Here is a 17,793-nt window from a genome sequence, read left to right on the forward strand (position 1 = left end):
GTCACCTCACGTCATGTTTTCACAAGCTCCTGGAAATGGAAGTGGTTTAGGGGACATAAGAAACCTTGGGTTAGTATATCTCCAGCAAAATATACAAGGTGAGAAATTGTGTTCTAGAGGAGGTATTGCTTTCCAAAGCCCATGCCATCAATAACTAGGAAATGGGGAATTTTTCTCAAGCAGTCAAGATTATTTACTGGCTTTGGGGGAATCCTATAAGAACTGTGGCTTTTGGAGGGAAAAGCTGTGATGATAAAAGCAGTTATGTATCATTAGATATCCCCCCCTCCAACCCGCTTATTAAAAACACGCCAAAGCTGCATAACAGGCTTCAGATTTTAATTACAGGATATTTGCTCACATTTCAATCTAACTTCCTAGCACCAGGAAAATCCATGGGGTGCACTCTCAGACGTGAACACATCTGCAGCACCACTTCCCAGTGTGCAGAGCACAGCTGGGAGCAGTGAGGGGCTGGCAGATTTGGGAGCTGCTTCCTACCCCATGCATGGCACGAGTGCCCTGAGAGCACAGTGCCTTTGGCTGGGCTGCAGCACCAAACCACCCAGCCCCAGCCCCTGGGCTGTGGAGCCCTGCTAAGGGAAAGCACTTTTTAATGGGGATGTAATGGAACTCGTTAGTGTCTGCTGTTTTATTACCCAGGTTGGAAATTACTTATTGGTGGGAATGCGCTCACTCCTCACGCTGATCCTTCATATGCTTTGCTGGAAGGGTCCAAGTGAATTAATCTCAGAGCCAGGGAGTGTCTTCCATCTCTCTGGATCACATGGCTGGAGACAGGAAAAGCCTATGGGACTATCTGGAAGCTCACAGTGTGTTCTCATCCCTGTGGCCTGGCAGCAGAAGTGGAGAAGCTGAGCTTGCTGCTCTGGCTGTGCGTTGTGCTTTAGTGCATGAGCCCTCTCTCCAGAGCAGGGGTGGGAGCTCTGGGGTTAAAAACACGGGCAAGAGGCTAAAATCTGGGTTAAATAAGGGGATGTTAGAGTACTCTCTGGCAGAAACCTGCAGGAATGGGCACTTTCTTCTGGTTCTGAGCTAAAGCAGGTTGAAATGTGGATATTTTGAGTAGTAGAATAAAAAGTTTGGATGTTTAATTTTAAAAGTACTCGAGTCCTTTGTGATGGCCACTATGTGCCACTAATAGGTGTCTGCTGGCTGGAGGCACTTGCCATGGCAGGGTCACAGGGATTTGCTGGCAGCCTGCCCTCAGCCCCACTCACCAGTGGCACAGCAAATTGGGACTGGAATTTGAGCTTCCACTGTTTTGTGGGAAAGAATCTCACCCACACTGAAAAGGTTGGGTCAGAGTATCCTGATGAAGAACTTCAGGGCAAGCTGAGTATTTTTCAGTGGGAAACTGTCAGGTTTTCTGAATTTAAAAATTCCTATTTCAATTTGAGGGTTGTAACAGAGTCCTGAGAATGGTTCTGCCCCAGCATATCACCCAAATCTTTCTCTTCTAGGAATGAGCTCTGGGTGTCCTTTGAAAAGCTTTTCCCTGAGGGCACCAGCAGTTGGATGGTCAGGCTTCATTTGCAAGTCCATTGGGAGCAGAAAACCCCTCGGGGGCAGTTGGGTGTGCTGGAGGGCAACACCGCAGAGCTGCTGCAGGAAAGCCAGCCCAACCTTGTGTGTATTGTCCCTGACAATGTTTCTGCCTGGCAGGGTTCACAGAGCAGTAACAACCACATAAATAAGTCAAAGCATATGACTCAGGATAGGAAGCTTGGACTTTTCCTGGAAAAATCCTCTTTTGCACAGCGTTAAAGATGCCTGAGCCTTAATATTCTGCCATCCACGTGTAAAGCTTGGGCATCTCACCAGGGAACAGCGTGACCAGCACTGGCAGCAAGCAAACTGGTCTGGAGGCGCTGGGGAAAGAAAGAGAATTCCCTTGGGAAGCACACTTCAAATCTGAGCTGCCCGCAGGTCTGCACAGCCCCTGGATGCAGGGAAGGGAGCTGTGATCAGGAGTGTGCTGCAAACACTGATCAGCATCCAGCACCAGACTAGAGCAAAGGTGAAACTGGAGGAAACACTTTTAACCGTGACCTCGTGGCCACAGCGCTGGACAAAATTAGGCAAGTGGAACCTGAGAAAGGGGCTGAGCTCCCAGCCAAACAGGATGGTGAAGTTAAGGAGCAGATCAGTCACATTGGCTGCTTTGTGCTCCTCGCCATGCACAGGCCTTGCTCCAGGCCACTGAACTAAAGCTGTTCCCAAAGGGAAGGCTGGGCCCCTAGGTGAGCTTGCCAGACCAGCAGAAATGAAGCTGGGGATATTCTAGCCAAGCAAGACCCAGAGATGCTCAGAGACATTAATGGCCACCATCAAAGCATCTTTAAAGCTCCAGGCCAGCACCAAAGCAGCCGGCTGTCTGTGATAAATATGCAAGCCACGCTTCAGCCAGGGAGAAATAAATAAGCTGTTGTACAGGGAGCAAGGGAGGTGGGGAGCTTCTGCCCAAATCACTGCTCAGCAGAGGAGTTTCCCTGGAGACTGCTGCCTCAGAGCCTGCGCAGGGCCAGCACAGGGAGCTGCTTGATGGGGTCTGGGCAGGCACAGGGACACAGCTGGGGTGAAGGACGAGGCAGAGAGCAGGATTGGGGATGCCAGGCAGGTGCTTTTGTTGAATTTGGGGAAAGCAGAGATGGATTACTTCCCAGTGAATTGTGCGGCAGAAATGTGGAGATTCCTTGGCCGCTTCTCAGCAAGCCCCTGGAGGGAGGAGCAGGATATCCAAGTGTCGTGGATGCTGGGCAGAGCAGGGGAAAACAGGTCCAGCAGAGGTGAGGACACCGAGGGAGGAGTGGAGCACATGGAGCTTGCTGGACATGGCCAGCACGGAGGTGGTGCACACCCAGCTTCCCTTCCCATGAAGGATGGGTGTTTGAGAGCTGACCTGCCAAGGTGATGTTCCCTACAGCTGATGCAAGAAGCTTGCAGGGACACTTCCCTCTCTTCCCCTTGCTAGTGCATTTATTTTCTAACTCTGGAAACCTGCTGGGGTTTGGCCTGGCTGGGCACTGCATGAGGGTGAGACTTGCCCAGCTCCCTCCTGCCTGGCAGCTCTGGAGCCAGTTTGGCTCTCGGCCACCATGGGCTCGTTCCTGCTCACGTGGCAGCAGAGCAGTGCCCAAAGGGACTGAGCTGGAACCCTGCACCCTGGCTGGGGGACAGGTGAGGGACACCACTGGCCTGCAGGTCCCCTGGCTGCAGCCACCTGTGCTCCCCATGCCAGGAGCTGCTCCTGGAGAGGGTGAAGGTGGGAGACTGGCTGGGAGCTGTGCAGCTCCCAGGTCACACTCATGAGGAGTGCAGGGACCCCCAGCACGTCAGGGACTGGGCACAGGAGCACAGGATGTGGCTTGGGTTACTGCAGCTCAGCTATTGAGCCAGCCAGGCCAGCAGACTTCCTTCTGGAGTTATAGTTAAACTTCCTTACGGAATCTTACTGGCCAAATTCTTGAATGATTTGGGATAACTGCTGGTGACCCCTGAGGCTGTGGCACAGGAGGGTACTCTCTGAGCCAAGAGGTTGGGTAGCAGGGCACACAGAGAGCTGAGATGGTCTCAGTGGAGCATCCCTGACAGCCTGGGACTCCCTCTATGGATCTTTCCTGATGCTGTTGCCCTTCCAAATGTTGTGCTGAGCTCATGTTTGTTTCTCACTTTCTTCTTTCCTTCCAACAGTGAAATCAGCTTTTCATCCTTCTCCACGCATCAGCAGCTGGCAGCTACATCTTCAGTGCCTTGTCATGCTGACGGGTCTCCTGCAGGGATTGCGTAGCTGTGTCCCTGGGGCTGCAGGACATGCCGGGACTTCCAGATGAACCTTTCCAGGCAGAAGCAGGGTGGTGTGCTTGCTGCGATGAGGGAAGAGGCTGCGACAGGCTTGCATTGAATAAAAAAGGCATCAAGTAAGGGCTGCTGTGAATTAGGCAAGTTGTGCTAAATGGTATCAGCAATGCAAGTTGCCTTTTAAATGTGTATAATTCATGTGCACAAACACACATGGTCTGCAGTTGCTGTCTTGCTGGCTGCAAGAAGTGAGGACAAATACGAGGAATATTAATGATGGTGATGAGCAAGTGACGTTCTATCAGCTAGAGATCAATTAAATATTTTAGCCTACTCAAACAAAGGTTTTGCTGGGCACAGGAGATGAGAGGTGGTCTCTTCCTCACCAATGTGTATAAATATCTAAAGGGGGGAGCCAAGCACATGGAGCAGGGCTCCTCTTGGGGTTGTTGAGCAACAGGACACAGGCAATGGGCAAAAATTAATGCACAGGAAGCTCCACCTGAATACAAGGAAGAACAACACACTGGAACAGAGAGTAGGGAGGCTGCGGGGTTTCTCTCACCGGAGATATTCAAGAACTGTCTGGATGCAATGCTGTGCCATGTGCTCTGGGACAACCGTGTTTACACAGGGAGGTGGGACCAGATGGCCCAACCTGAGCGTTTCTGGGGCTCCGTGATTCCCAGGATACACACCGAGTCCCTTTCTGCACTTTCCAGCCACGTTATCCCATTATCCCCAGGCGTGGGTGACGGAGCACATCCCAATCCCTCGGCTCCCGGCTGATGCCGGCCGGGGAGACTCAGCCAACGCCGGCTCGGGCACTCCGGGGCTCCACCGGGGCGTTCGTTCCCGGAGTCCCCGAGCGGGGAGCGGCACCCCTGGCCCGGCCCGGCCTCTCCTAGCCGGGCAGCGGGGCCGGGATGTCGGAAAGGGGCCGGTGCCCTTTAAACCCCCCCGTTCCCGCCCCCCCGGCTCAGCCGGGCGTTGCATCAGGCCCATGCGCGCCACCGGCCGCCCCGCGGGGGCGCGCCCCGCGCCGCCCCTCCCCTCGCCGGCGGCGCGCACGGGCGGGCGGTGCGCGCCCCCGCGGCAGTCGCGTGGTCCCCGCGCGGCTCCATATTGCGGCGGCACCGGGGTCGGGGGGTTCCCGGCGGGGCTCGGGGGCGCGCAGATGGCGACGCAGGTGGAGGCGCTGCTGCCCGGCACGGCCCCGCTGCTGCCCGCCGAGGAGCGCGCCCTGGTGCTGAAGCCGCCGCAGGACGGTGGCCGGGAGAAGGGCGAGCCGCCCATGGGCCCCGACGGTGGGCCGGCGGCGCCCAGGCCGCCCAGCGCCAAGCAGCAGAAAGAGGAGAGCAACAACCAGGAGAAGGAGAGCCTGCTGAGGGCCGGCGGTGAGGCGGAGGACGGCGGCGAGGCGGGCGGCGCGGGGCGCCGGGAGTTCATCGAGGCCCCGCCGCCCAAGGTGAACCCCTGGACGAAGAACGCGCCGGCCGTGAACGGGCAGTCGCCTCCCGGTGGGTGCTCGGGGGTCGCTGGGAGCGGGGCGGGGGGGGCCGGCTGCGCCGCCGACCGCGCCCCGGGCGGCCGCGCCATGCGGCACACGCGGCGTGGGGCCGCGCCCGCGGCCTGCGGGGCCGCGGCGGGGCGGGGGGCGCGCCGGGAGCGCGGGGGAGCGGCGGCGCCGGCTGCGGCCACGAGGCGGGGAGGGCAGCGCGGCCCGGCCCGGCCATGCGGCGGCGAGCGGAGGGGCGCCGGGGGCCCGGCGGCGGCGGGCGGGCCCGGCGGCGGACACGCGGCCCCCTCCCCTCCCGCTCCCGGCATTCCGCCGCAGCAGCGCCGGCAACGTGGTCGGTTCCCGGCGTGCGGCTCCCCGGGAGCGCGGCCCCGCGGGGGCCCTTTTTCCCCGGGCCGCGGCCTGCGCTGCCCACGTGTGCGCGGCCGCGGCTCCCCCGCGCAGGCCGCGCCGCCTTTCTCTGCCGACTCATGGCGGCCGCGGGGCCGGGGGCCGAGGCGAGCGCGGCTCTGCCCGGCGCGGTCGCTGCCCCGGGCTGGGGGCACGGCTGGGGAACGGGGGTCCCCGAAAAGGGAAGTGGAGGGGCTGCGCTGTCCAAATCGCGCTTGTAACCCGCTGCTGTCGTCACCAAAGGCTGAAACTGCAGAGCACCATTTCCTTGCCTGTCGGGATGGGTGTTGCGCTCTTCTCGTACCTGCTTCAAGTGAATCAGGAGTAGGAGAAAAGCACAGAAGTTTTCACTAAGCGTCTTGTTTGGGAAAGACTTAATTTTTTTCTACCTGTCTCTGTTAGCTCTGAAATCACGCTGCCTCATGTGCCGTCAGATCCCCAATTACTGTACGTGCCCGTGTTTTGTAAGAACTGTTACTACCTAGCATGGTGATTCATCAGAGTTATTGATCTCTGCGAGATGGACAGCTCTGCAATTTCCACCTGGAAAGCTGTCATCTTAATGGGAAGTATAGAGGACAAGTTAATCGTGCCAGGTAGAAGTCTGTGTTCGGATTGTTTGGTGGTTTGTCATTGTAGTCATGGACATAAGCAAAGCTTAAGGAAATCCAGGACAGCGTCGCTGTCTGCATTCGCCTCGTGCGTTATGACACGAAACTGGTCACATCGCTCCTTTGTGTGAAGGTTGCACTCTATTGTGATGCCTTCTGAGATAACGATCCCGAGAAAAAAAAACCAAAAATGCAAAACTGCAAGGTTGAGTGTTCCTGTTTGAGTCTCCTGTGTAAGGAGTGTCCAAATTCATTGCCAGCCTCATCGGCTGCAAAGGTGTGTGATTTGTCAGAGTCAGCAGCCACGAGGCAGCTGCCCAACACAAGCAGGGGGCCCTTGGAACTCCTGGGATGATTATTTGAGGGAGAGAGTGAGGATGTGTCATTAGCGTGTCCACGCAGTTATAGGGTGAGGGAGTAATGCTGCAACACTCAGAGTTGTCCTTGGGCCCAGCACAGTTGTCTCTGTATTCCCAAATGTGTTCAAAAAATGGAATTTGTTAGTGGTGTGTTCTGGGACGCTTGGCAGCAGCGACTGGTTCCAGCAGTGCCCCCAGTGCTGCTGCCTGGCTCACCTCTCTTGGGCCATTGTTTCTTTTGCTGCGTGTTCATTAGCAGAAGAGAAAACGTGTAAAATAAACACATAAACACGGCTGGTGAGCTCCCACGAGAGGCAGGCTGGCAGCTGACCTTGCCTGGCAGCCCTGCACCCAGGTACCTTCTTGTAGAGTTTGCAGGCTCATGTTGTGTCTTCATTTCATTGGGTGGAGGATTTGTTTTGGCAGGCACTTACCAAAAAAGATCTGGAGCGTGAATTTGTGTGAAAGAATCAGCTGGTGAGGTGAGTTGTCATGGTGTAGTGACCTCCAGGAGGATCCCCCAAGAAAAGCACCTCTTTTTCTACACTTGAAGTGGATTGAGAGCTTCTGAACCATGGAAAGTCATTACTGGAAGTCTTCGGTTTCTCAGCAGAGCTTACAAGCCTTTGCTCATAATCCAGCAGTGTTCCCAGTGCAGTGCTTGTGTGCTGGAGATACTAAATGTTTCCAACCCTGATCCACCAGAGGTAGTGAGGAGACCAGAGAGTGTAGTGCAGACAGCTCTGTAAAGATAAAGGGATCTCTGTGACTTGTTTTACAGGCTTTGAAAGCCCTTATTTTTTTTTATAGTGATTATATTAATTATAGACCTATAGAGTAGATTTAATGGACAAGACCTTCTCCTTAGGTGTCCACGCATTCTGCAGTGGCCTGCGTTAGAACTGGTGCTTATAAAAGTAAAAGCATTGAGCTCAGGGAAAACAGCCACCTGCAAGATCTTAAGTTTCTGCTGTCTGTGTTGGAATATGGATGGGGAAGAGCTTAACAAATCCACCTCCAGGTGGTCAAAACACCAGCTTGTTTTGAACTGTTTGACACACCACAGCTGGGCAAATTGAATGCATGTGGGGCCTGACACAGGGACTGAAGAACAGGGTCTTTTTCATGATTACAATTTACCTTTAGAAGCTTGTGCCTTGCCTACCTGCTGCAGTATTTTTATGCTCAAAGTTGGCAGTGAAGACTGTAATATAATAGGATGTTCAAGCAAAGCTTTCTGCTTTTTCAGGAAGGAGGGCTCTTGAAGTGAAGCCTCTCCTTGCTTCTTAACCTCCCAAAAGCACAATGGCTTGGCAGTAAGTGGGGCAACCATTAGGTCGAGTCAGACACCAGTGGTACTGCTGATGCTGTGAGTGGAGGAGGCTGAGGCGCTTCTGGAGTAGCACACCAGAAAATTTTCATGGTCTCTTGACAAGATGCACGTTATCTTTTTATTTGTTTGTGTTTCTGTCAGAGGAGAGGGGGGATCCTTTGAGTCCTGAGGTACACATGGTCCTGTCCCATGTGGCAGGGCTCGTACTTGACACTGCTGACTGCTTGTGAGGGACGCTGCAGAGCTGTAATAATGCCTCGTTTTTACTCTCTAATGATCTAGTAGCAAGGTCTGTGTGACCATGCCCTCATTATTACATGTTCTCTTCTTATCATGTAAATAAATGCAGCCAGCAGCCTGACTGACACATGATGGTAGTGTATGTGTGTCTGTGGTAGTGAAGGAAACGTTTTCTGGCAAAACCAGCTTTGCACTACTGGCTATAAACCAAATTCAAAGTGTTTTCTTCAGTTCTTCTGTAGGTGAGCAGTGTGGCTTGCAGTTAAAACAGCTCGACCTTCTGGAACATGTTGTACTCCTCCGCTGTGTCCTGCACCAGGGCTGATGCTGATGCAAGCCTCGGTGAGGACAGGTGTTAACAGCACCCCATTTTGAAAACCTGCTGGATGTATTTCAAGAAATGTTGCATCAAGGCACTTGGCACTTCTTTATTTTTAAAGCCATTTACATCTTGGAAGTAAGAACATGCAGGTTTTAATGACTGGCACAGCTCAGTTTTGCCTGGGCTAACTTTTAAAATTCTCCTTGTAAGTGCTTGGCCAGGGAAAGCGGTGTATTTCCTAGAGGAGATGCAGGGGGTACTTTGATTTCTTGAGTAGTTTCCTGCGTGCTGCTTGGCAGACGTGCTGGGTGGATAAGCAGTACTTTCCAGAAGGCACACCTTAGTTGCTAGCAGGCGGCACCAGGGGTGAGCTGACTGTTGTTGAGAGTGCGTGTTGTTTTATGCCCGAGCAGAGTCTGACTTGGCTACCGGTACTGAGGAGAAGGCAGGGGAAGGTTCATTAGCATCTCACCCCTTGCTGACTAACTCCCCATAGGGCTTTCCTTGAAATCAGCCTCCAGTACAGGAGATAAGATGGATGGGAAGCTTGTTTTACCATTGGCATTTTTTTGTGTTCAGAGTAGACACACACATCTGCTTGCTCAGGTATCCAACTTGGTAGTCCTGCACACACCTATTTCCAAAGTGTTGGGCAATTCTCACTCTGTCGTGGCACGTAGTTGTGGAGCTCTTCTGGCTGTTGCAACAGAGCTGCTATCGCAGCAGGAGGCCCCCACCACCGCCCCAAGTTTCCTCTCCAAACTTCTGTTTTGTTCCAATCCCACAACTCACGTTTGAGTAACTCTTCCCATCTTGTCGGGGAGGATGAAGGTAACTGGAACTTGTTGCTCAAAAAAAAAGTGAGGCTTAGTGTTTTCCCTCCCCCACATACCTTTGCCCTTCAGCTTTGTGCTGGACCTTTGCCCTGTTCTGCACTGTTTGTTTCGGGCAGAGAAGGCTGGGGAATGCAGCGCAGCTCCTGGGAGCTGACTCACTGGCCCTGGTTGCTGGGCTTCAGTGCCTGCTTCTGCTGCAACTTCCAGTTCCAGATTGCCAGGTCCAAGCCATTGCTGAAGGATTCTCTCCAGCCATCTCCTTACCCTCACAACTCTTCTTTTAAACTTTATATTGCTCGTTGTGCCTTGGGGATTTCCACCACGATTGGGGCAGCAGAAGGACTTTGTTTGGATGTGGAGACAAGTAGAATCCAGAAAGCAGGACTGGAAATGAGGGCACTGGGGCTGCAATGCTCTGCTCGCCCTTCCAAATTATGACACCACATCTTTTTACTGTGCTCAAACAGTGTGAAATTATCTTCAGGGCAATGCCAAATGCAGACTTGGATAGAGTTAGGTTGCTCTTTACATGCTTGAGACTATAATGAATCTCCAGCACCATTTCTGTGGTTGTGCTTTCTTGGCAAAATAAGGAGTGGGCATTTTAGTAGAAAGCTGTGCTTGCTGTTCAGAGCAGGCTGAATGTTTTAACCCCTGCAGTTATTACAGGTGCTCTTACCCTTGGGTCAGAGGAGCTTTGTTCATTCCCAACCGCGATACGCATTTGCATTATGGTCTTTAATGTATTACTTATCCTTTGGTCATCTTAGCATTGAAGCCTCTGCTGACTTCCTACCAAGGGCCTGAGTCTCCACACTGCTGGCTCTGACAAATCCCTGGCTTGCTGTGTACGCAGGGAGCTTGGGGAAAGAGGTGATGCAACCTTGGTGATACCGGCTGAGCTCTCCCATGGTGATAGTGCTGTCTAGGTGGAGCTTTTCATGGCCGAGAAGTTGTCTCCTGGGGTTGGCTAAAGCTCTGGGTGGATCTCTGGCATGGCCAGCTCTGCATTTGTTCCTTTTCTCACTTGAAACTGGGCTTTGGTTCCACTCGTTCTGCAGGTCCAGGTCCTTGTTAGTGAGGTCTGAATGGGAGACTTACCTCCTTGCATTGGAATAACTGGTTCATCTGAATATCTTGTATCAAATTATGCAGCTGCATGACTTGAGGTCAAAGGAAAGGGAAAAGGGCTCCAAAGAAGTTAGTGCAGTGCTGGGAGAACTTAGAGCTACTTGTGTATTTAGGTAATGCTAATGGGTGACCAGAACAAATGGCAACCGAATTTGGCCTTGAATAAATCAATTACCAGATTTCTGTGTAGGGAGAATTTTGGGTCAGGGTCGGTTTGGATTGCTTGGCAAACAGAGAAGTGGGTGTGCACATGAATGTCACACAGCTGTGGAGCAAAAACTGGCACGAGGCATTTGGTGGAAATAGGTTTGCTGATAGCAATTCTAATGCTGTGCAAGATAAACTTTTGTTTTTGGGAAAAGTTGTGGAAACTGTGGTCAAGTGTCAACATGTTTCTAAAGGGAAGCTCATCCTGTAATTGGAGGTTCCCAGAAGATCCTCTTAATTGAACTTTCCTCTGTCAGAGCACACATTTCTGCTGAAGTCTGGGGGGCTTCATGGGTGGATTGCCTTTCCTGAGCAAACTGGTGTGTGATGTGTGGTGGCTCTGCTGGTTTCAGTGTTGCACCAGGCTGATGGTGCTGGTCGAGCTGCTGGAGCCATCCTTAGCAGCTTTGGTCTGACACTCGCTGTGTGTATTGCCAGGATCAAGAGCTCTTCCTGCAGAATTAAAGCTATGTCTGCTGGGGGATGTTCTGCTGAGACATGCAAGGAGAAGGGAGGAAGGGCTGGGAACTGGCTCATCTAATACCTGCTTTATCAGTGTTACCTTCAGTGTCCTTCTGGAGCAAAGCTGACTTAGGAGCAGAAGCTTCCCTTGACACTTACATGTGTTTCAGGGTTGTATGGGAACATGCAGCTGGGTTCAGTGCTCTACAGTGGTTGGGATTTTATTTTTACTTTGTGGGTTTGAGTCTTTTGTTCCTTTGTGTGGTGACAACCTATAAGGTTTGGTAGAGTTCTCTGCTGCAGACTGATGGTGTGTTGGAGGTGACCATGGTGGCCCTGGCTGGCTTGGGTGCTCTGTCACAGCAGGCCAGGTGGAAAGCTTAATTTCCTTTAGAAGTGGTCAGTGGGGGTGGTTGTTGGTGTGATGCCGTTCAGTTTGATTGTGGTGACACTCAGAGGTGACACAAATGCCTTTTGCTCTCTTGATCTAGAAGATGTTTCTCTGGTTCCTCCAGAATACGTGTAACACTCGCAGTGTGCTGGTGGGCACAGCATGCCCTATGCTCCTGGGCAAGCACATTTGCTTCCTGCTGAACACCCCTTGCAGTGGCTGGGAGCAGGTCTGTAACCTGCTGCTCTAGCAGGTGCTGCTCTCCACTCCCAATCTCACCCCAAAGCAGCCCTGGCCGCTGATGGGCCCAGGAGAGGCATCCCTGCCCCACGAGGAAGATATTGGAGGAGAAGCATCTCTGGTGCTCCTCAGTGTCACTCGTTTGATCTCTGTCAGTGATCCTTTGGTGAGCATGGCAGCTGGGGGGGCAGCTGGGAGAAATGGGGGCTTGGCTGGTGCTGGTGAACCTCACACGTCCTTGACACAGAGTTAAAGCACGATTGGGAAGCTGGACAGGGGACAGAAACATGCTGTGTGTCCTTCCTGCTGGCCAGGGGGCCTGTGTGAGGTGGGGTCCAGCAGGTGGGACAGGGGGGTGCTCACTCTCCCTGGCTCAGATATGGGGGCACAGCTCGGGGGAGGCAGCAGAGCCTGTCCCAGGCACAGTGCTGAGCACGTTTTTCCAGCTGAGCACAGCGTGTGCAGCTCCTGCAGAGTGACTCTGCAGTCTGCAGGGCACGGCTGCACTGGAGGGAGCCGGCACGGGGGCTCTGGGTGCTTCTCCTTTCCTGGTACTCATTTGCAGTGTGAATGTATGGAGAGAGCACAGTTTTCAGGGCTGGATAAGGTAGCTTTTAAGGGGTCTGAAAAGAACTGAGAGAAGAGGTGAGTTTTTTTCCTGCCTAAAATATGTGGGGAAACAAGTATGAAATTGGAAAAACCACAAAAATGAGGAAAGGGTAGAATTTTGTGGATGGGAAAGTAAGAGAAAAGGTGTATGGGGAGATTGGCGTTTTACCTGCCTGGTAACTCAGAGGTGGGTATGCTGCTAAATACAGAACACTTTTTTTAAAGCAGATTGTGGTATGTATTCAGCCTCTACACTAAATCACACAGCCTTTTTTATTTTGTTTTTCTTCATGACTGTGCTTTTGAAAGCTTCTGGTCAGTGATGTAAATGAGTGATTATTTTACCAAGTCTTAGCTACCAAACTTATCTGGTTTGCACATTGGCAGATGATGAAGCTAGTGGCAGAATAAAATAGTGAGAACTCACAGCTAATAAGCAACACTCAAATGTCTGATAAGCCAGCTTTCACTTAAACTACAGGAAATTAATTTCTTTGGATTCTCCAAGGTCACATCTTCCTTTATTTTTTATTATATGTTGCTGAAGAAGCACTGACTGTATTCCTGCAGGACCCTTAGGATTCTCTGCAATTTTTATGCCTTTGCTGTAACTGGAAAGGTTACACTTCCAAGTAGTAAAAAGTCTGTGTCAGCTCTCCTGACCTCACAGAACGAGCCTACTGAAAATAAAGCCAACCACAATAACAAAAAGCAATTCTCTTGGCTTCATTCAGCACAAAAAGAGTCACCTAAAGGAGTGACTGGAGCACTTTACCATAGCTGTGTTACCTCCAGGTGGGCTCATGTTGGCAGGTCAGCTGCAAGGCTGTGTGAAGGGGAAAAGTAGAGTGGAAAACAGAATGAAGAATTACGTGTAAGGAGTGACACCAGTATGTGTGATGCTGAGAAATGATGTGTCTGTAGCAGCAGATACTGGAATGTGGAGAAGTGCATCCCAAAAATGTAATCAGGAGGTTTTTACTGTGACTGAAACAGACGAGTGATGGGATTTGTGCACGAGGTTCCACCCAGCAATAGAGAAGAACGAATCACAGAGGTGTCTCCACCATGTGCTCAGGTGACAAAGCATGAGACTTCACTGTAATCATATTGAATTTCACTTCCCAACTCCCAGCTCAACCTTGAGAGCTCGGGGGAATACCAGCTATGATCTCCTGCATCTTCTGAGTGCTCAGAAATCCTCTGCCACTGCAGAGGGTCTTGCACTGAGCTGAACAAAAAGGGGACTTTCCTTCTGGTTTCCCAGTCTCAGGTGAGCTCTACAAGCTCACTGTTGCTGGTTTTTTGGGGGTTTTTGGTTTTTTGGGTTTTTTTAACTGTGGAATGATGAATGTGACATTTGCATACTCTGCAGAGTGGAATTTGCTGTAAATGAGCCACAGTTTAAAATTTTAAAATTAAACCTGTAAGGACAATTGTGAAGATGGTTTGGAGGAGACATGGCAGATTGCAGTGAGATAACCCTCTTAGCTTCAATTGGAGGTGAAATCTGAGTGGATGTAATTGTCAGCAGTGAGTGGAACCAAGCAAACATGGAGTTTGGAGGGTGATTGGAACGGCTGTGCTTGATTAAAACCAAGCAGATAGCCTGGGCCAGAGGGAGGGAACACCTCAGACTGTGTGTCTGATGATTTGTAATTCAATTGAGAGATTTAATTATGTTGTCTTCACTGTGCTGCCTTGTGTATCCTACAGCCCCCTGCTTGGCCCTCTGCCTGCAGCCCAAAGGTGGAGAGAGCCTTGCAATGTTCAGTTTCTGGGGTTTTCATAGGGATTTATGGCATCCCTGTCTGATGTTGTGGGGCTTTACCATGATACTGGTGCGTTTGAGGAGGTGGGGTGGGATCCTCTTTCATGGAGATGCTGGATTTCTGGGTACATTCATGGATTCTCCTTTATATGGAGATGGATCTGTCCTTGGGCAAAGCTGCTCTGGAGTTTGGGTCTGTCCTTGATGTGCAAGCAGAAAAGTGTGTTGCAGCTCTGAGAGTGACAACCCTGTCAGAGGGAAACACCATCCTATATCAGTTTCCACAGTGTGAGATCCAGCTGTCTTCCAGGCCACACCAAAATGGCTCCTGTATTTAAACAAGAGTCTAAGACGTGTATTTTGCTTGATTGTGCCAGAAATTTTAGTGTCTATTCAGTATCCAGTGGCTTAAAGAGCACTTTGGCGGGGGTGACTGTGATCATTTGGACCAGAATCATGTAGGGTTGCTCTCCTGGAAGGCCCAAGGCCTCCAGTGGTATCACTCCAGGCTTACTGGTGATCAAAGGATGTGAGGCAGAGAGATGGGTTACCAGCTGCTCCCTGGGAAGAGTTATCTGTAGCCCCTTGTTGAGTTCATGATCAGGAGTGCTGGGACTCGTGCTTTGGAGCAGCAGCACATTGCTGCTTTTCCACTTTGGAGATGAGGGGAAGGGGTTAATGGGAGAGAACACCCAGTGTTTGTTCTCTCCAGTGCAAGCACTGATAAGTGGATGGGAGAAACAACAGCCTGTGACCTTCCAGTTATTCCTAGTGTGCCTGTGCATATGTGAGTGTTGGATTTGCTGGACTGTCTGTTTGGAGAGCTCTCATTCTTCTGGTCAGGTTCCCCAGAACCCCCTTGGCATCTCAGGTGCTTGGAGAAGAGACCTGGACCCCGTTCCATCCATGTGGATCTCTGAAAGGTGTTTTTGCCAGGCATGGTGCTGGTCCTGCTGGTGACTTTGTGTCCAGCTGGTGTCACAGCCCTGCTGGGTCTGCCCTGCTCCCATCCATCTGGAGGACACTGAACATCAGCACTGAGGTACTCATTTAGTGTGTGCTGTGGAGTGAGTTAGGGACTCATCCCAGATAATGCTCTGATTTTGGAATAGGTGATTTTTTTCCCCAGGGTTGTTCCTCTTGAAACTCTGTGATTACTTTCCAAGTACATGAAGATAGCGGGGGCACCACAGCTGAACTTCACCAAACTCACAGCTGTTTATACACTAAAACCTATTTCAAGCATTTGTTTCCATATGGTTTGTGGGAAATTGATGTCAGAGCTCATACTGGCTGCAGCTCTTGAGCCAATTTAGGTGATGGGGGTGCCTGAGAATGGGCAGGGAACAGAAAACCCCTTAGCAGATACTGCTGGGCTGGATACCTTTGCAGAGGAAGTGATTTGGGTTACACTCTTTGGTAGCTTTTTTGTTTGTTTGTTTCTCTTGCACAGGCCTTAGCATGTCTTGGGACCTAGCCAGTATCGTGTTAGGATTGACCCATCTGTCTCATGCTTCAGCTTCTCTTTGAGGGGGTAAATATCTTACAGTAAGCTGAGAGGCATGGGAGGTGTTAGCGTGGACCTGGCAGCTGGAGAGGGCTGGAATGATCTGGGTGACTGAGAGGTGGACCCTCCCCAGTCCTGCTCAGCAGGTAACAAAGGACGGGAACAGGAAGCAAACAAGATCTTGGGAGGGATAAAATTGGCCATGCTAATCTTCAGGTTTAGGGTTTCTTGCTTTGCTGCTTTTCCCTAGCAGACCTCACTCCCTTCTCTCTGAGTTGCTTTGAAGAGGCCTGTAACTGTCTTGGGAACCTGTGCAGGCACTGCCTTGGTTTCAGAGGGGGAGCCAGGTGACAGATTTGAACTGAAATGTTGTATAGGGCCAGAGAAGAGAGTCAAGCAGCTCTGGTCTCTTTGCAGTATATGCTGGACTATGTAATTTGGACCTTTTTCCTGCCTGGATTGTCCCTGCTGGGCAGCAGGTCAGGTTAGGAGGAGAGATACCAAGTGATCCTGCCATCCACCAGCACTTCCCTGCCCAGTCCCTTTCCTGGGCCGGCAGTGCAGCCCTGCAGCTTTGGAGCCATTGTGATCGAGTTCTGGTCACGTCCCTGCTGCGAGTCCCCCTGTGACCTTGGAGAGGTCATTTTTATTGCTGACGTCCGAGTCTTTTGTCTGCAAAACGTGGAGGATGATTTGGTTACAAGTTCACGGGTCGAAAGCCAGAACAAATCAGCTGGTGTCTTCCTGTGGCAGCGTGGATGAGCCCCATGTCCCACTGGGTCCCTGTGCTCGTAGCTGTGTGTGCACAGCTCTCACCCAGCACGCTGGTCAGTGTGCTCAACCAGTCAGTGCACTTTGGTGTCTGGCAGGTGGCATAAAGCACTCTGAGGTGGTTTTTCCCCGTTGTTGGGAGAGCAGAAGGGTAATAATGGGAGGTGGGGGGCCAGCAAGGAGCTGGTTCCTGCTGGCACTCAGCCTGTGGCCACGGCCCCTCGGCAGTTATGGCTGCAGGTTGCTGTAATAACGAGTCAGCGTTTCTCTTGCGTCAGGGATAATGAGCTGCACTTCAGCCGCTGCCTCCTGGGCCCTGCAGGGAGGAAGCAGTGTCCCTGCTGGAAAAGGGGGGCTGGGGACAGGCACTGGGTGGTGGAGGTCCTTTCCCAGCTGTAGCTCCTGAGCTGGGAGAAGTCAGGCTTGCTGTGCGGGTGTTTGGGTTCAGCACTGTGAGCGTGGTCGGTGTGTGTTTCCTCGGGGAGCAGTGGAGGGGAGATGGGGGCTCATAAATAGGGTGACTTTCTTGGACCTGTCCCAGATACCTGAATAGCAGCAGTAGCCAGATAGCCCCTGGGGAAGGGAGTATGTGTGTGGATGCATCAGCTTTTCTCTCTAAATGCCCCATTTTAGCATGCGGTCTTCTCCTTTGTGTAAAAATACCATCAGGCAAAGATTGAAATTGAGATCCACCCCCATCACCACCTAAAATAAAGATGACTGTCCTCAATTTATATTGTCTCCTGGGCTGTGTGCAGCAACTCTGGACATTGGTGCTCAGAGCAAGCACCCCTGTACCACATCTGCACTCTCACTTGGTGGTCCTGAAAGGGATGCTCTGTGCCTGTCCCAACGTCCTGTCAGCTGCCTTGCACACCCCTGACCTCCTCGTCCTCACTGCATCCTCCACCCTGCTTTGCTGATAACTGGAGGATTCACAGAACATGTTTTTGTGTTGAGATACTGTAGGCTGCATGGATTCTGTACAGGGCTGAGGAGAATGGTCAGGGGCTTGGGGAGTACCTGGTGTTACAGTGAAGAGATCACTGGGTCCCTTAGTTCAGACACCACATCTTTCTGATTTTGGGTGCATGCTGAGAAAGAAAAGTGTCTGTGTGCAAGAAGGAGGAGGAAGTGTGAGACTGTAGGGTCCAAATCTCGTGGGTCTGCTCATTTGCATTGAGATGCTGTTGTTTCTTGCTCCTTTCCACTGGGCTGCCTGGAGGGCAGGCTGGGCATGGCTGGGAACATGTTAAACAGGCAGGGGTCCCA

At 51.8% G+C, this 17,793-nt stretch overlaps 1 protein-coding gene across 2 annotated transcripts in view; it reads left to right on the forward strand.

The window, feature by feature from the left end:
- The first annotated feature begins 4,916 nt into the window (after window positions 1–4,916).
- The window catches only part of LARP1 (La ribonucleoprotein 1, translational regulator), a 45,090-nt gene continuing 32,213 nt past the window's right edge, over window positions 4,917–17,793 (forward strand). For both annotated transcript variants that reach the window (XM_030957126.1, XM_030957127.1), the window contains exon 1: window positions 4,917–5,342. In XM_030957126.1, coding sequence (XP_030812986.1) covers window positions 5,000–5,342 — 343 coding nt within the window. In that variant the 5' untranslated portion in view covers window positions 4,917–4,999. The remainder of the gene's footprint in view (window positions 5,343–17,793) is intronic.

The sequence above is a fragment of the Camarhynchus parvulus genome, chromosome 13 (assembly GCF_901933205.1).
Source record: "Camarhynchus parvulus chromosome 13, STF_HiC, whole genome shotgun sequence".
NCBI lineage: Eukaryota > Metazoa > Chordata > Aves > Passeriformes > Thraupidae > Camarhynchus > Camarhynchus parvulus.